This window comes from Scyliorhinus canicula, chromosome 11, assembly GCF_902713615.1.
Source record: "Scyliorhinus canicula chromosome 11, sScyCan1.1, whole genome shotgun sequence".
Classification (NCBI taxonomy): Eukaryota; Metazoa; Chordata; class Chondrichthyes; order Carcharhiniformes; family Scyliorhinidae; genus Scyliorhinus; species Scyliorhinus canicula.
The window spans coordinates 47,863,853-47,885,181 of record NC_052156.1 but is presented as its reverse complement, the minus strand read 5'-3'; the positions used below and the strand labels follow the sequence as shown (position 1 = coordinate 47,885,181).

Sequence of the window (21,329 nt, the reverse complement as noted above, 5' to 3'; positions counted from 1 at the left end):
ATGCGTGACTTACTCCCTCATAGCCGCCACCGGAAGTCACAATTATAACCTTTTACTTTAAATTTGATACTATCTATGACTTTTACATTAACCTACATGGATCCATGAGGCTAGTCAGATGGTTAGTGACATTAGCAGGCTAACAGATGACAAACATCCCTTGTTCCAACTCCCAGCCCCTCCTGCAGGTGTCCCAGATGTGCCCATATTAATCGGGGCACAGTGAAGTGACTTCTTCCCGACCCCAAATATCTTTGTGGGATCATAGGCAGAGGTTGGCACCCAATTAGCATGTCATGGCTATATATTTTCATTGCCATTAAGTCACAAACAGTACAAATGTGGCCAAAATCACACTTTGTAAATACAGCAAAATGTAAACAGATAGAGGAAAGGTTGGGGACGATGTCTTTAATATCAAATTCCTTTAAAATATATTTTTGTCTGTCATTGTTAACTTGAGAATGCCATCATGATAAACATATAATTTTGGCTACTATGGTGAAAGATAGAAGCAAAACTCTGTCAGGTGCAAGGGAAAAATAGTCCAAGTTGCTGTTACAAGTCCAACTACTTCTTTGTAGAGGTTAGAAAGAAAGGAAGTATCCTCAAACACCGTTAAAATCAACAGCAACAGCTTCCATTTATATAGTGCTTTCAAGCCAGTAAATTGTCCCAAGGTTCCACACAGGAGCATTATTGTAAAGCTGTAATCAAAATACATTTGTGCTGGTATAAAAAATCCAGTAACTACTGCCATACCTGGTTCATTGTGATGATATTTCATCCTATAAGAACCCATGGTATATTGTATTGGGGTTGCTTAACATACAGATTATCAATTTAATCAACATAGCCACAGTGAAATAAAGTAAGGATGACCTTCTGGTCTGGATTTCCATGATTCATCCATCAGAATTTACTCTTGCAATCACAGTGGAGTTGCCATTAATCCCTAATTTAATCTACCCAAACCTTAATAGAGATCAATAGAAATTAGAAGGATGTATAATTTATGATTTTGGAAATGTTGCAGTTATTATAAGAAACCATTTGTAAACATTATTCATTACTTCTGTTTCCTCAGAGGCTCAGATGTTATGTTACAATGATAGAGAATAAGGCGAGGGGCTTAACCTTGGTGGTTTTTAGCAGTGCATGTGAACAATTCAATTTATCTCTAAAGATGTTAAATCAGGTATTTTGATCAATATATGATCTAAAATATTGAAGTAATTGTTGTACAGGGCATTTCATGAGCAGCTTTTCTACTGAGATATTTACTGTATTTGCTCAGCAATAACCTGCTCACCAACGCTCAGTTTGGATTCCTCCAGGGCTTCTCAGTTCCTGACTGCATTCCAGCCTTAGTCCAAACATGGACAAAGTGCGACACTCCAGAAATAAAATGTGAGTGACTGCCCTAGACATCAAGGCAGCAGTTGACCCAAGTGTAGGATCAAGGAGCCCTAGCAAAACTGGAGTCTGTGGGAATCAGGATGAAAATGCTCCACTGGTTGGAGTCATAGCTGACACAAAGAAAGACAGTTGTGGTGATTGGAGGTCAGTCATTACGGTCCCAGGACATCACTCTAGGAGTTCCTCAGGGTAGCGCCCTGGGCCCAACCATCTTCAGTTGCTTTCCAACATCAAAAGGTCAGAAGTGGGGATGTTTGCTGATGTTATCATAATGTTCAGCACCATTCAGGATCCTCAGGTACTGAAGCAGTCACATAAATCTGTGGGTATAGTTGCAGGCCAGAGGGTAGGAATTCTGTGGCGATTAACTCACCTCCTGACTTTCCAAAGCCTGTCCACCAGCTACAAAGCACAAGTCAGGAGCTTGATAGAATGCTTTCCACTTACCTGGATGAGTGCAGCTTCAATAACACTCAACAGCATCCATGACAAAGCCGCTTGCTTAATTTAAACTTCAACGTCAAGGGAATTACAGAACTTAGAATGTGCAGCTGAAGGCACATCTGCCAAGTGATGAAGGCGGCTGCCCATGATAAGTAAAGACAATATAAGAATGGGGCTGTATCTGAGCTGCAGGATCCTAACACTTTGCATAAGATATTGTAAAATCATTGTTCCGTTTTAAAATCATTGGAAGTGTTAAGTTTCTAAACTTTAGGAGCAGCTCAGATACAGCCCCATTCTTATATTGTCTTTACTTATCATGGACAGCCGCCTTCATCACTTGGCAGATGTGCCTTCAGCTGCACATTCTAAGTTCTGGAATTCCCTTCCTAAACCTCTCTTTCTCTCTACCTCTCTCTCTCCCTGAGGCACTACTTTGAGCAAACTTTTTTTGCCTGAACTAACGTCTTCTGCGTTGGCTCAATATTAATTTTTGTTCTAATCGAAAGGAAATTATGCTTCTTCCAAAAATCTACTGCTTCAAATAACATCTTGTTTCTTGTTAAATAAAGCCTTTGGATCAACCATCATAGGTCTAATATGCTGAGGTATTGTATAATGAAATTAATAACAACTTTGCCTTGCATCATGTAACACGTAAAAAAAAAATCAGGTATTGATCACTGATATGGGTCTTGACATTCTCCAGTTTGGAGAAATGAAACAAAAAGCATGTTGTCCAAAGTACTAAATAAACCACGAATAAAACTGACAAGGTGTCACATTGCTTAGAGCGAAGTGTAAGGTGTGCAAATTTATAACGGCAATGAAAAAGCAGAAACTTAAAATTACATATTTGCGGTAAAGATCATTTTAAGCTTTGGATGCAACTAACTAGAGATTTTGAGAAGTCAAAGAATGCACATGTGCAATATGGAATTGTGATGGAAAATGGCTTATGGATAACATCACAAAGATAATTACAGCAAGGGCTCTGTCAGCCACATTTAGAAGGAAGACAGGATTATATGGCACCCTTGCCTAGCTCAGATTTTCTGTACTTTTTACAATGGAGTAGATTTGTTATCTACCTATAGCAAGGTATAGATTTCATCCAGCACCAGCAAATTTGAAAAAGCTTGCTCACCTTGTCTGCAATTTACCAATATGCAATTGACAGAAAATTAGGTGCCTAATTACAGGTGAAGAGTAAAGACCTTGCTAATATGTGACCTGGAGGTCTTGTGGCACAGTAGGAAGCATCCCTGCTTCTGAGCCATAAGCCCTGGGTTCGAGTCCAACCCCGGACCTGATGGTCAAGGAAGGTCCGTTCATAGCACTATTAATCAGGTTGAATGTGTCAAACTGTAAATTCTTCCATACATGCCATTGTCTGACATAAAGAGCATGAGTGGCACCCCTTAAGCTATAAGACCCTGGTGACAGACTAGCGACCTCTTCCAGGAATAACTAACTATGGAAAGAGACTAAATTAGGCCTTGTGCACCACTAGGCATGGAAAGAGAATTGGAATATGTGACCTGACTGTGTTTATAAACAAAAGATTGTAGATTTCCAAAGTGTAAAACACCTGTAATTAAAATTTCAACATTCCGAATTCTTAATTTCTAACACTAGGATCTTCAGTTCTGCTTCACCTAACAAGATACAGTAACTAATATTTATTAATCAAGCAGAATTTATTAAGCAAGATTTTGTGCATATTTAACACAAAAGAGTGAAGGTAACATTGAAGTCCCTCATTCCTCAAGTCCCCAGGGGCTCTTGAGCGTTGCCAGCACAGGCAATTTCTTTCTCTTCTATGTCTTTAAAGTGATGATGAACTTTGTCCAGAAGAGTGGTACCTCAGAAGCCATGGTACCACCGTGCCAACAAAAATTCCAGTCTTCCAACTTTTATCCCCACTTCTCATTATTACGGGATCCCTTATTTGGAAACAGTCCAAATTCATCTCTTCCATTGGCAGGGGGTAGAAGTCATCTCGCGTCATCCCAGCTCCTTAAGTAGAGACAAATGGACTAAAGACAACTGTTTCCTTCCCTTTCCAGAGTTTGCATTCAATTGCAAACTATACATTTCCATACAGTTACAAAGTCATATCTCCTTCAACATATTTTAACGCAAGCCCTACAGGTATTAAAATAGAAAGAAAAATGTTAAAAATGGTTCCTATCATAATGTCAAAATAGAAGGAAAAGCTTCCCTCCAATATAGATGTTCTATCTTACAAATATGGTTAATCAATTAAATCAATGCATGGCTTTTGTTTAAAGATAAAACTATCCAAAGTTCAAAATACTTTTAGCCAGTCCTTCAACATTGATAACATAAATCACCTAACTGTATTGTGGGCAATTAGGACAGCATACAGCTGCTGTAACTCAAGACTCTCACCAACTTAAAGTCGGAAAACAATTAAGTGTAAAGTATCTTGACTACCCATTGTCTCCCGAACAGAAAATCAAATGGAACCATTTAATTTAAAATGACGTTAAAGAATAGAATCCAAAGATCTTATAGAGCAACAGAAAACCCTGAACATTAATAGAATTATCAAAATCTTACAAAGGGCATGATTGTGCAAGCAACGTTGATGAAGTACTTAAATGTGCCTGTATTAATGTATTAATTATGGCCCATCTACATTCCAAAGAAGCGAGGATAGTTAACTGCCAAAAGTAGCCAAATATACAGCTGAACACCAACCTAAAGCAGACACCAACACAAGTGCACATAGTGATACAGATCAGAGGGAAGATGACGAACCAGCAGCTGAGATACTCTGAATTAGTTAAGGGGGGGTAGTCGTGGTTGTGATGTACTCAACTTTTGCCACAAATGACATCAGTACAATCCTACAGCTAGCACCGGAAATGAACATCAAGCTAGCTCAGTAAAGACTTTTATTAATGGTGAAGAAAACCCCATAAATTCAAGGAATATTTTCTGATGCATCTTAATTTCCAGATCCAGATTTTGGGGTGGAACATAGTCCTGCTGAGTGTCTGCTCTGTTTTCCATCCACTATGATTTCCAGTTCGGATGATCAGCCATTTCCTTCACCACCCCTTCAGCAGTCTACACATACACAAGTAAGATAGAAATAATGGGATATTGGACGACATCATGGTCTGTTTTGTTCAATGCTATGCCTCCAAAGTGCCAGGGGCTGGTTTAGCACACTGGGCTAAATAGCTGGCTTGTAATGCAGAACAAGGAAGCAGCACAGGTTTAATTCCCGTACCAGCCTCCCCGAACAGACCGGCTTTTCACAGTAACTTCATTGAAGCCTATTTGTGACAATAAGCTATTATTATGAATATTATTATTTGCAGTACACTCACATACTTCTGGTGTTGGTGAGAGTATCCAAAGTAGGTAGCCAGGTCATCAATTAAAAAACAGATAAAACTAACTTGGGGTAGATTTTCATAAAGTCCCTTCACTTGTCCACCGTAATTTTGGTGTTCACGACATTTTTCTAGGATATCCAAGACTTTGTGAAGTCACCCCCTGGAGTGGTTTGCCTGATGGAATTCTTCTACTTAATGTTGTCTGCAGAACTTACGACTTTTAAATGTTTCTCAGCCATAGCTGTATTTTGGGGGATTTTTTGTTCTGGCAAGAGTTGCATAGACTTTAAGCTGGTTCTAGTCACCTGCAACTTTTAACCCATAGTAAGGTATAGTGTAAAGAGGTATGGGCTTTCCAAGATTTTTTCCTGAATGCATGATCAAGGATGAGGAGGAGAATGAGGCAGTTGAATAGAGGGAGCAGGGCCAACCTACACTGCAAGTAGCTGCCGAAGTCAGTACAACTGACAACTGGCTCCTTCCAAGCTGTAAGCAGCGACTCCGGCCGTCATGCATTCCCCAGATCCCTGCTACCATATTCTCCAAAGCTGAAGAGTTTATCCATTTTGGGATGACTTCTAGGATATAGTATAATAAGGCCCGCAATTCTGTTATGGTGCTAATTTTTAACAAAGTTCAGAGGGTAATAGATGACATCCATGTTGCTTTATTGGCTTCTAATGTGAATACATTGAACTGATTTCTGTAGAGTCAGTGGGAATGTTGGGTTGGGAAACTCAATATACCAATCTCCTTTAAAAGGGACCAGGCCCACCATACTTACTTTTGAGGTAGCCAGGAGATGGAGTTGGGCACTCCGCCTCCGGAGGGATGCCTGGCAATGGAGGCGAGCAAATGGCCAGACAGGCAGGCTAGAATGTCCACCTCCATTTACTGGGACATTGGCCCAGTTTTCTTTTATACATTTAGAGTACCCAATTCATTTTTTTCCAATTAAGGGGCAATTTAGTGTGTTCAATCCACCTATCCTGCACATCTTTTGGGTTGTGGGGGCGAAACCCACGCAAACACGGGAAGAATGTGCAAACTCCACACGAACAGTGACTGCGCCATCGTGCTGCCCTAGCCAGTTTTAAAGATGGATGTCAGGCCCTCACCCTCCCTCACCACCACCCCCACCAACTGCCCATTCCCCATGTCTCCTTATACCTCCAAGTGCCTTCTATTTCCCTCATAATCTTAGTGCACACTAATATCCGACATGCTCCCACTTCCAAAGATGTGCAGATTAGGTGGATTGGCCATGATAAATTGCCCTTAGTGACCAAAAAGGTTAGGAGGGGTTATTGGGTTACGGGCATAGGGTGGAAGTGAGGGGTTTAAGCGGGTCGGTGTAGACTCAATGGGCCGAGTGGCTTCCTACTGCACTGTATGTTCTATGTTCTATGCTCCCTCATACCCTCACACACCCATGTATCCCCCATAGCTACTCAGCCAGTATCTATCATGGCCAGACCTTAGGATGTCCTGAAATGGGCATTCAAAAAAAATCTAACAAAGTCTCATTCAAAAACACCATACTCAACAAAACTCCTTTGAAGAAAGGCCACAAAAAAATAAATCCAAGCAATAGTCAATGTTTCAAAACAACCAACCACCTATTTCAGTAACCACATCAAAGACAGCTCGTGCTTCAAAAACCTCTTAAAATTATGAATTAAAATGCTTATACATCACCCCTCCACCCCCACTGAAATAAGTGATGCTGGACCTTTTGAAACTCACATAAGCATTCACAAAGGGTTCAGCTACAGTAACAAATTTGGGGGAATGTAAACAATAGAGTCTGTAGAAATGAAAAAATCAGCTGATCTTTTGTTCTTAGCCACAGCAAATGTCTTGTCAAAGTAATCCAACAGCAGTTAGGGACTTTTTCTTTCCAAAGTGAAATGTTTTAATTTTAAAAGGACTATTGACATTTAAATCACTTTGAGTTATTACAATAGACAGCCCGGGGAAAAATGCTCTTGGGCAATGCAAAGTTGAAGAAAAGACTTCTTGGGATCGCTAGTCTGGTAATTTTCAACTTACACTTTCAAAGCCCTATAATCAATCACTGCAGTATAAATACAGGGCATGTGCTGCACGTCCCCCCTGCCACTGCCATTTTTCAAGGGCCCCAAAGTCACCCTGCTCAAAAGTAATCCGGGTCATTGTGCTTTCTAAATGGAAAAAGTATTCCATTCTCTCAATGTTCAAATTATCTGCAATCAGCAACAAAGAATTCCCCATGCCAATACAAAACTTGTGGGCATTGCCATAATGGCGTTATTTTTACACTTCCTATTCCCTGCCTTTCCCAGGTTTTCTGGAATAAGACCCAAGGCATTAAATGATGTTGAGCATTTGAAGTGTATATCACACGTGACAAGCATCCATCTAATATGCTAAAATAAGAGAGGTGCTGGAGGAAAACAGTGAATGGGGGATTGATGTAAAGTGTTGCAGGCTTGTTTTTTTTTAATTCTGTCCGAGGATTCGAGCATCACTGGCAAGGCCGGCATTTGTTGATCATCCCTACAATGATCCATGATTTTGACCAAATGAAGGAACAGTGATATAGTTCCAAGTCAGGATGGTACATGGCTTGCAGAGGATCTTGTACGGTGGTGGTGTTCCCATGCATCTGCTGCCTTGTCCTTTTACGACAAGTAATAACAGTCACAGGTTTAGAAGGTGCTGTTGAAAGATCCTTGACAGGTTGTTGTGGTGCATTTTGTAGATGGTACACACTGCTGTCACTGTGTTTAGGTGGTGGAGGGAGTGAGCGTTTAAGACAGTCAATCAGCCTGTTTTGTCCAAGCTGGTGGTGAGTATCTTGACTTGTTGCAGTTTCACTCATTGGAGTAGGTGGAGAGTATTCCATTACGCTCCTGACTTGTGTCTTTCAATAACTGAAGGCTTCAGGGAGTTGTGGGGGGGGGGGGGGGGGGGGGGGTGCAGCTGAACTCACTGCAGAATTCCCAGCCACTGACCTGTTGCTGTCGCCACAATATGATTGGTCCAGTTAAGTTTTGAGCAAAGTTGGTCAGTGAACTCCAAACACGGTTTGTAGGTGAAAGAAATAGAATGCCAACTTAACTTTCAATGTAAGAACTGGGGGTTATGTGTTTGGGGTTCCTTTATTGTCTTAGAGAAGGACGCAGTCACAGCTCTCTTACATTATCTACCATTGTTAGGTCATTGAACTTATTTTGATATTGAGACGACTCTGAATTTCAGCAGCACCAGTGGCCGTCTGGCACAAATGCAATGTGCAGCCAAGAAATTTTAGCCCTCCCAACATTTCTTCTGATATATTCTTTAACAAGAATGTTAAATTCCTTGTCTTCTCCAAACTTAAATCCCATTATAGCTACTGTGTCTATCTCCATAGTTATAAAAGCATCAAAATCTCTAATATTTTGGAATATTCCCTAATTTTTCCTGATTTGTCATTTTTATATACCTTGCCCGACAACTATTTCCCACTCGCTCCTTTTCTTTCCCCTTTTCTAATAGTTTCCAAATCTGAGGCTGCTATTGCAATAACTTTATCTTGAGCCTCAAATTTGGACCTTCCCCAATCCTCTGGTCCATTAGCGTTTAAGGGACAGGAATGCTAAGAGCATTGATTCATTCCTTGCAGCTTCTTATCTTTATCCCACTAAGTTACTTCATCTTAAAGCTCCATAACCAGGGATGTCAGCTAATTTTCAAAATCAAATCCTGAGTGTTAACCTAATAGAGCAAGGTTACACATCATTGTACAACCTCCTGAGCACCTCATTGTTCTCACTGGGATGTGTATCAGATGGGTGTTGCAATGTGTGAGCAAACCAGCCTGCAAGATTATTGTCCATTCGACAAAGTTGAAAAGGGTTCCTGTTGATCCTAATTGCAGCCATCGAGAAGACGAACAACAAATACACATCGAATAAGTAAATCATAAACAAAATACCTGATTTAACAATAGATTTGGAAGCTATTCTCTAGGAGAGAATTATTTTTAGAACATTTGATTTCCTGTGCCATTTCATTACTAAATTCAAATAGTTTCTGTAAAGAAAACCGTATAGTTGAATATTTGAGTGAACTGCAGTATTTAACATAACTGAACTAAAATAATGCCGAGAAGTTGATGGCTTGTGGCATATCCTAATATTAGACAAAATTCATGCATTTTGTTGTGCTTAAAATATCTGCTATACGGTGCATTGTTGAGATCTTTCGAAACATCTGGTTACAGTTGTAATTAGCAGTTACAAGATTACCTCCTGAATTGTCATAACTATGCATATATTTTTTTCACTATATGAGTTTTCCATTACTTGTACCATTTCTCATTTGGTCGCCTGCTTGCTTACTTTACCTGTCTCTTTCACTCATGCATGACAGCACGACGATCTTGGCCTAAACCACCGCCTGCACTTCCACCCATAAAAACGTCGCAAAACATTCTTAGTCAGAGAATCAGAGGCATGCCTAAACAAATACCAAGTACTGTTACAGCTTTTATTTTAGTTGTTTGATTTTTTTTTCAAATTTGTTTTCAAACAAGACTTTCTTGCCTTGGTTGTATGAGTTTGGTGTAGAAAAATACGGTCTGATAGTAACTTAATAAAAAAATTGATGTTTCTTTTTTATGATTTGTTGAATTTCAAGTTAGATTCTAGAAATCAAGTTAGATTATACTTTTGCCTTCTTTGTTGAGCATTTGGTGCACACAACATTCACAAATATAACGTCAGCACAAACTAACAGTGTTGCTGCATAACATATTGCATGATGACTTTAAGTTCTTTTAGTAAACAGTGTTGTGCAGTAATATTTTTTTTGGCAGCTAACAGTGTTCCAATTAGATCTTTCCTTTGGTGTTCTGGCTCTTTGCTTCAACTGGTGCATTTATAACTTAACTTTCGTCTGAACATTTGAGGACTTTTTCATGGAACTCACCATTCAATTTCCCCCAAAATATCACTGGGTCCAAGAGAAAATTTTAAACGAATTTTCAGGAATGTGAGACTCAACAGAAATTGGAATACACCTCCCACATTAATGTCCTAAAGTATACTTACATTTTCATGGATTTGTCACAATTTTGAAAATCAGAACATAAGTTTGAAACTGGATAGAATCCTAGCTGGAGCATTGTACTGAATAAATTATATAGTATATATTATCTTTTTTTTTAATAAACTGGTTTTGTTAAATGTTTATTAGGTTAAGTGCTTAAAAGATCAAAGTACAAAAAATTTGAAATCGCTTTCTTGTAAAGAGTGCAACTTGAGGAAAATATAGTTTGTATTGTGTTACTCACTTTTAATACTATTTACCACAGAAAATGTAGGACAATTAGTCACTCCCTCCAAAAAACTGGAAGATACAATTCGTCTTGCTGAACTGGTTATTGAGGTGCTGCAGCAAAACGAAGAGCACCATGCAGAGGTGAGTGTTGCACCTGCTAGGCCATAGACTAAATTATTGAAACCATTTTAAGGGAGCTGGTTCCTAATGTGAAACATTAGTTTAATAATCCCATGATGTTACTCAGCCCAATCATTTCGTATACCTTTACTTTCCGGGGTGATAGATTTCTTCTAGTTGTTGCAGTAGCAACGTTATAAACTTAGCAGAAGCATGTCTTCTTGAATGGTATTTCCAATGAAATCATAAGGGCTATTATTTTGGAATGTGTTCTTTCAATCTGGCCCAAAATAACAAACATCTTTCTGCTATATTTGTGTTGCTAGAATATAATGACCAGATAAAATCTCATATCTTGGAAGCTCTTCAATAATGAGATAGTGTATATCAAAGTACCTGGATCTAAACTAGGTATGATCGTTGATTGTACAAATTCCATTCCTTCCAACAGATCTTGTACAATTTGCATATAGATATTATCCAGTTTTTTAAATAATCTCCCACGGCGGGTGAATCACTATGGGTAACCTCCGAGAAGATAATTCTCTATGAAATTCCTTGGCATTCCCTACATGGTCTTCTCAGCATGACTAGCTTTTAAGATTTTAAATGCTGGAATATTGATAAAGAAGCTTTGATCATAAGTACACTATTTAAGTTCTTTAAAAACAACATGGTGGGCCACAGCAAATAGAGTCAGCTGCTGTATGTGCATCTCTATTGATGCTGGATTTAACTATTCTAACCTGTTTCCAAGCCCCAAACTCCTGATCCTTTCCCAGTATCCCAGTGTTGATTTCAAATTTCCCAAGACATTTAATGTTGACCTGTAATATTTCTTCCAGGTTAAATACTGAAAAAATTTCTGAGTAGGGCATAATTAAATTCCAATCACCTTGGTAGTCCAACAAAACTGAGTGGACATTTCAAGATTGGGGGGCTATGCCACTTATAGGGATTCAGTCTTGGAAACCAGAGCTACAATGTTGTAGCCCTGTTGCCAATACATGTTCCCATCAAACTTAGCTTCCCTGTTAGAAGCACACATTAATTTCTGTATCATTAGACAATTTGTCTCTATGCATAATAAAAGCAATGCTATTAAATGCTAAGCAGTTCAACAATGGGGTAGCACTCAAACCTGAAATATGTTGTTGGTTTCAGCAAACTCTCCCTCTTTGTCAGACTGATGTACATGGCAATGGAATATACAGCCTTTCACTCACACTGTGTGTGAGTACATGTATGAATTCATAGCTTTTGTGCATACCACTCAAATTGATTTTTACAGAAATAAACCGATTTAATTACACCATACTGAAACTTGTAAAAGGTATATTTTCCCTCGAGGATTTCTAAGTCTGAAATGTTTCCATTTGTTAAAGTTTTCGTTTCATCTGTGAAATTAATTTGACTATACTTATCAAAAAAATTGCATGTAGTAAGTAAATTCCACTAAATGGCCTCCTTCCTCAGTCATAATATCAAACATTTGTTATTCCAGAGTCTTTAGTTTTTAAATATTTCTGAATGTTGCTTCATTTTCCAGTGTGACAGTTCTTGCTATTAATTTCTGCATTTTGGACGACATTTAAGTTTATATTGAGAGTGTGAACATGTTAACCTGTAGAAAGAAAGTGTGAAACTGGAGTATTGAATCCATAGTGCCTTTATTATATGGTACAAAGTTAATGCACCAGTCCCAACTAATGCTTGATTTGCATATTCAAATTTCCTCCCTACTGTTCAATCAATATTGGATTACTACAGGGAAAAGAGGTATGTGACTAATCTGAATGAAATGAGTCACCTCCCCATATGTCTCGTGCATGTCCTAAAGATCATTTTTTCCTCATGGGATTTTACCTGGGTCTTCCCCGCTCCTACTCTTTTTCCAAATAATCCACTACCAACCGCCAACACAGTGCTTGTAGAACTGTTATTTGCAATGAGTAACAAAAATAGTTTGCGTGGGCTGGCCAAACAGCCTCTGCATGTACTAGTGGATGCTATGTCAAGCAGTGGAGTTGCATCCTAACACCATTCTTCACCCTTTGGAAACTTCCCCGAATCTGCTGTATTTGTCTGTGTAGATTTGATTTCTGTGCGTTCCAGTTTTGGTTTATAATACAGAACGATGCGTCTGTTCATGTGCAGCTGATTATATTAAATATCAGTTCTCAAGTATAGAGTCATTATGATGAGTCAGTGCTCAATTACATTAAAAAGTCAGAAAAAATGTTTTTGCTGTTTCTACCAATGTGACTATGAATGATGAATCATGCATTCCACCATGTAGTTGCAAGATTATGTAGTCACTGGGGCAAAAAAATACTAATTTGGGAAAGAGATATATGAATCGGAAAAACTGATTTAAAAGTAGGCTGTTTGATTATTAGCATATGAACAGGTTAGTGCCTCCATTAAAGTACTGCAGAGAAACTTTATGTGAATGCAATAAGCTTTGATTGCGCTCCGTGAAAATGTAGCCTGCTATCATTCACTGTGTAGGCTTACGAATGAAATAACGAAGATTGGCCATTTGGGTGAAGTACTGAAGACAGCCAGTAGATGTAGAACTGTACTTCAAAACAAGTTAATACCATAGAAAGAGGTGTGGAGGAAAATGGAAGGAAACACTTACTAAGATTTCCAATAAAAGGATCATAATGCTATGTTAATTGTTGCATTGAAATGAAGACAAAACTAAATAAATATTATAAAATATACGTAATCCGTATTAAATAAGCATTGCACAACATGCGGCATAAATACTTATAAGGTCATTTTCCAATATTCATATACCTGGGTGAGGAACCCCCCAGTAGAGCAACTAATTAACAAACTAGAGTGACCATTGGTGTGACAACCCAAAACACCAACTGATTTTTCAAACTGACATCTGTCAAAATCCAATATGGTCAAGAAAAGGTACCCCCGAAAGGAAAATTCTCAGAACCAGATAATGGTAGTTCCTCTACCCACCAGAGAGAAGGCGGTAGTAGTAGGCCTGGTCGGTAACAGTAACTGTGCAATAATGTCACTCTCTGGATAGAAATGGGCGCGAGAGCAGAATTCACTTCCTACATTCCACCACCAACACTTACCTGCTAATTGGTTGCAGTTATGGTAAAGGCCCTCAAGGGACACCAGTTCAGATCTTTTGGGTGTTTCTGTAACACCATTGGGATTTTTCTCTTCATATTATTGGACTGCCTGCCTGGTGGTATGAATGGCATGACAAGCTGCTGTGGGTAAAATTTTAGAAACCAGCAAAAAGATGACTGAAAAAAAATAGAGAGGGGGATTTGGAATATGAGAGAAAACTAGCAAGAAATATGGAAACAGACTATAAAAGCTTCTTCCACTATATGAAAAGAAAGAGAGTGGCTAGCATTTGTGTTGGTCCCTTAGAGAGTAAGACTAGGGAATTAATGATGTGAAGCAAGGAAAAGACAGAGACGTTGAAGAATTTTTTTTTTTTCTATCTTCAGAGTAGAAGACACAAAAGCATCTCAAGAATAATAGAAAATCAAGAGGCAAAAGGGAGGGAAGAACTTAAAACAATCAATATAACTAGAAAAAAAGTACTAGGGAAACTAATTGGACTGAAGTTTGACAAGTCCCCCAGATCTTGTAGTCTGTATCCTAGGGGTTTAAAGGAAGTGGCTGCAGAGATCCCCTGGATTTTGGAAAGATCCTAACAAATTGGAAAACCACTAATGTAACCCCCTATTCAAGAAAGGAGGGAGGCAGACAGCAGGAAATGACAGGTCAGTTGATCTAATATCTGTCATTGCAAAAATGGCAGAATTCAATATTAAGAAGGCAGTAGGACATTTAAAAGAATGCATTCAGGCAGAGTCAGAATGGTTTTGTGAAAGGGAAATTGTGTTTGACAAATTTATTAAAGTTTTTTTGATTGATTGATTGATTTATTGTCACATGTACCGAAGTACAGTGAAAAGTATTTTTCTGCGAACAAGTACACAGTACGTACACAGTAGACAAAAAAACAAATCGACAAATAAGTAATTGGTTGCAGTGCGGAACAAGGGCCAAACAAAGCAAATACATGACCAAGAGCAGCATAGGGCGTCGTGAATAGTGTCTTACAGGGAACAGATCAGTCCGAGGGAGACTCGTTGAGGAGTCTAGTAGTTGTGGCGAAGAAGCTGTTCCTATTTCTGGATGTGCGGGTATTCAGACTTCTGTACCTTCTGCCTGATGGAAATGTCTGGAAGAGGGCAAAGCCTGGGTACTAAAGGTTTCTGACAATGCTGCCTGCCTTCCCAAGGCAGCGGGAGGTGTAGACAGAATCAATGGGAGGGTGGCAAGCTTGTGTGATGTGTTAGGCTAGGTTTGCCATACTCTGCAGTTTCTTATGATCTTGGGCTGAGCAGTTGCTATACCAAATCATGATGCAGCCGATAGGATGCTCTCTATTGCACATCTGTAGAGGTTTCTGAGGGTTGATGCAGACATGCCAAATTTCTTCAGCTTCTTTGAGAATGTAGCAAGCAAGGTGGATAAAGGGGAAACAGTAGGTATGGTGGGCGCGATTCTCTGCTCCCCACGCCGGGTGGGAGAATCGTGGGAGGGCCAGGCGAATCATGACACGCCGTCCTGGCACCCCCCGTGATTCTCCCACCCTCCCCAAAATGGTGTGTCGCGGAATCGCCGCTCTCCATTTTTCACAGCGACTGGCGATTCTCCAGCCCAGATGGGTCGAGCGGCCTGACGTTCCTGACCTGTTCACGCCGGCGGCAACCACACCTGGTCGCTGCCGGCGTGAACATAGCGTGAAAGGTAAGTTTGGGGCCTGTGGGGGGCGGAGAGGGGATTGAGCACCACGGCCGTGCTCGGGAGGGGACTGGCCCGCAATCGGTGCCCACTGATCGTCGGGCCGGCGTCTCCAAGAGACGCACTCTTTCCCCTCCGCCGCCCCACAAGATCAAGCCGCCACGTCTTGCAGGGCAGCGGAGGGGAAGACGGCAACCGTGCTTGCGCGGGTTGGAGCCGGCCAACCTGCGCATGCGCTGCTGACGTCACTTAGGCGCCGCCGTCGCGTCATTCTCGGCGCGCCACTTTGACGCAAGCGTCAAGGCCCGGTGGCCGAGTTTCTCACAACGCCGCTCCTAGCCCCCTGGGGGGTGGTGAATAGGGTGCGAGGAGTGGCCTCCGACGCCGAGTTCATGACGGCCTTCCCGATGCCGCGCGGGAGCGGAGAATCGCGCCCGGTGTGTTTGGATTTACAAAGGGTATTTGATAAGATGCAATATAAAAGGCTCCTGCACAAGATAAGAGCTCATGATGTGCTTGATATATGGATATAGTGGGGATAAATGGGTCATTTTCACATTGGCAAACTGTAATCAGTGAAGTGTCGCAGGGTTTAATGCTGGGGCCTCAACTATTTACAATCTATATTAATGCATTATAGCCAATTTTACTAATGATATAAAGATAGGCAGGAAGGCAAATTGTGAGGTGGATGCAAAGAATATGCAGAGGTGTGTAGATAGTTACGTGAGTTGGCAGAAAATGGTAGGTGAATTATAATGTGGGAAAATGTAAGGTTGTCCACTTTGACAAGAAGAATCAAAAAACAGAATGTCATTTCAATGTAGAGAGACTGCAAAATGCTACAGCATAGAGAGATCTGGGTGTCCTTGCTCATGAATCACAAGAATTGTGCATGTAGGTGTGGCAAGTAATTGGGAAGACTGATGGAACGTTAGCCTTCATTGCAAGGGGGATAGAGTATCAAGGTAGGGAAGTCTTCAGGTGTATAGGGCATTGGTGAGACCATCCCTAGTATACTGTGTTCATTTTTGATCACCTTAATTGAGGAAAGATATACTTGCATTTGAATCAGTTCAAAGATGGTTCATTCGGCTGATTCCTAAGAAAAGGCATTGGGCCCGATCTAACTGTGTTGAAGGCGTTTAGCAAGGTGCTTCCCAGCACTCGCAATGCCAAGAAACACCATGTTATCTAACGGACTTTGTTGCAATCCGTGGCCTCAGTGGGGAATGCCGCGCCAAGGCTGCTCTTAGTCCCGTTTACTGCACTGAGGAGCTCCAGGAGGAGATCGGGACATCACTTACAAATGGCATCCCGACTTCTCTACCCTCCCCCCGATGCGACCGCTAGATGCCCCCAAAGCCCCAGCTCACTTATGAGGGGGCTGTTGGGGGGCGTCACCCCATATCTCACGGCCAGGGCATCCCCAGGCCTGATCCGGCATAGGAAAAATTCCACCCTGGCACCTTCGCACTGCCAGCCAGGCACTGCCCCTGCCAGCTGGCAGTACTAGGCTGGCATCCAGGTGTCACTGCCAGGGTGCCAGGTTTACAGTGCCAGAGTGGCAGTCCCAAGGTGCCCAAGTGGTACCAGCAGTGCCAGGGTGCCACCTTGCCCAGTGGGCAATCACCTGGGACCCTCCAATCCCCTGGGGACCCCCCCCCCCAAAGTGTTGTTCCATCTGGTCCCCGTTAGTGGGGACTAATACTGAACCGCACTCGCCTGAGGTCTCCAAGGTGAAGGGGTTAGATCCCAGGGCCTCAGTAGGTTCGATGAGCGCATATTAGGGTGAGACTAATATACGGATTTGCCAAATCCTGATCCGGCCCACAATGGCAGGATTCAGATCATAACGTCTCCGAAGATCCCATTAGAGGGTGAAGGGGGGCAAGGTGCAGCCAGTAGATCGTGCCCGTTGTCTTGTGAATAAAAGTTGAACAGAAGAATGAGAGATTATCTTATTGAAACATATAAAATTCTGAGGGGCTTGACAGGGTAGATGCCGGGGTGATATTTCCTCTTGAGGTGGAATCTAGAACTAGGGGACATGATTTAACAATCAGCGTTCTCCCATTTAAGACAGAGAGAGGAGTAATTTCAACTCTCAGAGGGTAATTAGCCTTTGGAATTCTGTACTCCAGAGAGCACTGGAGGCTGGGTTAGTGAATATACTCAAGGTTGCGTGAGGAAGATAATTGATCAACAAGTATCAACGGTAATGGGGGTAGGCAGGAAAGTGCAATTAAGGTCACAACCAGGTCAGCCATCATCTTATTGAATGGTGGAGCAGGCTTGACGGGATGCATGGCCTACTCCTGGTCCTATTTCTTATGATGTTGCCTGATACCAAATGATCCCAACAGAGGGAATGGGGTCGGAGTTGAAGTGAAATTGGAAGAGTGGTTGAAAGTCACACCCCACCAGAGCTTCATGCCAAAGTGGAGAATCCAGGGCATCATCTTCAGAAACAAATGCACTTTGGGGAATGTGTTCTCACCTGTCATCACCTGAGGACTTATGTTTACAGAGTATGTGTTTTTAAATCTCTTCTATACTCAATACTTGCGATTTTCCAGCCTCTTTATTTTGGATTATTCTCATTTGTGAGTTCCAAATTTCTATGTCTTCAAGGTCGTCCATACCAGCCTTGATCAATAGGTATTGTTTTTGTTAATGTGCCGCAGATATGCACATTAATGCAACAGTAATGCAGAGAAGGAGAACAGTTTTTGTTTGAAGTTGCTGGAATTATCTGACACCTGCATTGAGAATCTCCATCATCTTTGATAAGTAATAGCAGATCACATTCTCAGACCTCATTTTAGGTCCAATTTATAACATGGGTTATTTTACGAAATCCGAACAAATGAGTGGCAAACAGTGATATATTTACAGTGGAAATCTTTCTCTGTCGATCCTTTAAAAAAAGCAAAAGGTTGCAATTTAATGCTAAACTATTATTTTATGGAACACTTTTTATATGCACAGTGTTTCTTATATTGTTGTCACTGAATGAGTTGATACCGGCTCAGAATTTCAAACAGCGACAGCACCTTAAGTTTCCTCCAAACTAGTTGCTAGAACTTCCTATCTTTGACTGACTGTTGACCACAATCAAAATTACTAAATTCTGGAACTGAATGAATCTAACAGACTTTATTTTCCTAAATCAGATTAATTGCTCCCTTGAAACAGCAGGGGCTGGAATTTTCAGTCCAGGATTGGGCACCCAAAGTCAAGCTGGTGATGCGTTCACTCTGGAGCAGAAAATGGTGCCGACATTATTTGGCAGCCTGAGCGATTAAATAGATAAATATTAGGAGACTCAGACTGGTTTTGCAGACCAGCTACTGACCACAATCAAAAACTTTGCATAGTATCACATTGCACATACAATAAGACCCATGCTACTGCGGAATTTGCTATGGAACTTGTAATAGGTTTGTTGTTTGAAATCACAGAATTCCTACAGTTCAGAATGAGGCCATTCAGCCCATCGAATCTGCACCGACCCTCTGAAAGAGCACCCTACACAGGCCCAATCCCCTGCCCTAGCCACACAATCCCACTTAGGGGCAATTTCGCAAAGCTAATCCACCTAACCTGCACATCTTTGGACTGTGGGAGGAAACCGCAGCTGCCGGAGGAAACCCACACAGACACGGGAAGAATGTGCACCTACATAGAACATACAGTGCAGAAGGAGGCCATTTGGCCCATCGAGTCTGCACCGACCCACTTAAGCCCTCACTTCAACCCTATCCCCTTAACCCAATAACCCCTCCTCAGCTTTTTGGTCACTAAAGTCAATTTATCATGGCCAATCCACCTAACCTGCATGTCTTTGGAGTGTGGGAGGAAACCGGAGCACCCGGAGGAAACCCACGTAGACACGGGGAGAACGTGCAGACTCCGCACAGACAGTGACCCAGCGGGGAATCGAACCTAGGACCCTTGCACTGTGAAAGCACAGTGCTAGCCACTTGTGCTACCCTCTCAGCCTCCCCTGCCCTACACCCGTAACACCATAACCCCACCTAACCTGCACATCTTAGAAAACTAAGAGACAATTTAGCATGGTCAATCCACCTAACCTGCACATCCTTGGACTGTGGGAGGAAACTGGAGCACCCGGAGGAAACCCACACAGACACGAGGAGAAAGTGCAAACTCCACACAGACAGTCACCCAAGGCCAGAATTGAACCCAGGTCCCTGGTGTGGTGAGGCAGAAGTGCTAATCACTGTGCCAACGTCCGTCCAGACAGTGAACTGCTTTAAATCCAGTCAAAGTCTCCGAAGATCTGCATGCATTCAATCCACATGGCATCTCTGATTTAGGCAACACCCAATGCTGCCACACTTCCAAATGATTCCCCAGTCTGTGAAATCCACCAGTGATGGTCATTTATCTGGAGCCCACAATCTTAAATAAGTGGATTGAGGAGAGGTTTCCCTACCCACAGATGCTGCCTGGCCTGCCGAGCATTTCCACCATTTTCTGGTTCCATTTGAAGATTTTCAGCATCCATCGTACCTTTTTAAATTTGAAACTGTTTACTGCTCATTTGGGGAAGATTGCTTTGAATCTTAGGTGGAATGATAAATAGCACATGTACCACCTGGAACACTTATGAAATCTTTCCCAATGATGATTTATTCAGTTTTACTCTCAGCTTAAGCACCTGAAACAGTCGCAGACCTGTAATAGATTCATTTTATCCTTTAACTTTATGTCAGCATTATTTATAATTAAAAAAATATGAAATTGAATTCAACAAATCTGGTGATTTATTGGCCAGCACCAGAAAATAACCACAAGAGCTACTGTCAAAAACCCAACTGTTTATTTGATGTCCTTAAGGGAAGGTAACCCGCTACCCAGATTTTTCTGGTCTGCATGTGACTCCAGTCCCATACTAGATGGTTTACTTTTAATGTCTTTGGGATAACTGGTGACAAGCAATAAATACTGCCTTGTCAGATTTAGCAATATTCTGAGGCAAAAAAGTTTATATTTTAAACATAGCAATCACGGCTTTGAAACTCCGGGCGACATGCTATGTAGAAATAAGGCATACATGTTGAAATAACATGTGGTTTGACCTTTTCCTTCTCCAGCAGTACCCATTATATATAGGTGCCAGGGGCTTCAAGCGCTGTAACTCAAAGATTCCATTGTAGTTTTTGGTATCTTTAGGATTCCTCGGTGCATAAAGCTTCATAGATGATACACAGAGCTACTGTTTGGACAGACTGTCTGTCACAAAGTAGTAGGATGCAGGTTTGTGACTGCCAATGCCCACCTGCTGAGTTTCTGGTATTGGCTGTGCTGTCAGAGGAAGGCACCAAGCAGAGCTCAGGAGCTCCCCCACAGGGAGGGAGAGAGGGAACTAAGATCGGAGGATAAGTCACTAGTTATTATACAAAGTGCATTGGCAAAGGGCTGGGAATATACCACCTGTCCACCCTCACCTCATACCCTTGGGGGGGGGGGGGGGGGGGGGGAGAGAGAGACTTTCTATTTTAATATGTACTGATGGATGCATACAGGATAACATAAATTCCTGACTGGAATGGAATAAATGAATTTATTATCACAATGCATAGATAACTTTTCCAGTGCCTTAAATCATTTCAATTAAAAGAAGGTATCAACATTTTCCTGAGTAAAGTTTCCTCCCTGCACAGCCTATCCAAGCTCATTCTGTACATGGAACCCACTTCCAGCTCTCTGCTACAAACAAATTCCCCCTCCTGGCCCCCATGTTAGCTGACATTCTTGCACCTCAGATGCTACTGCCGTCCCTTTTTAATCAGCTCCCGCCTCAATAAGTGCACCTTGACCCTGCTGTCCTTG

General features: G+C 41.5%; 1 protein-coding gene across 23 annotated transcripts in view; it reads left to right on the top strand.

Moving 5' to 3' along the window:
* Positions 1–21,329, top strand: part of cadpsa (Ca2+-dependent activator protein for secretion a) — a 736,161-nt gene that overhangs the window by 566,305 nt on the left and 148,527 nt on the right. For 9 of the 23 annotated variants that reach the window (XM_038810560.1, XM_038810548.1, XM_038810546.1 and 6 more), the window contains 2 exons: positions 10,579–10,685; positions 12,435–12,443. In XM_038810560.1, the coding sequence (XP_038666488.1) occupies positions 10,579–10,685; positions 12,435–12,443 (116 nt within the window). Of the gene's footprint in view, positions 1–9,635; positions 9,738–10,578; positions 10,686–12,434; positions 12,444–21,329 lie in introns of all 23 variants that reach the window. The other 14 variants (XM_038810549.1, XM_038810541.1, XM_038810539.1 and 11 more) reach the window with 3 other exon arrangements.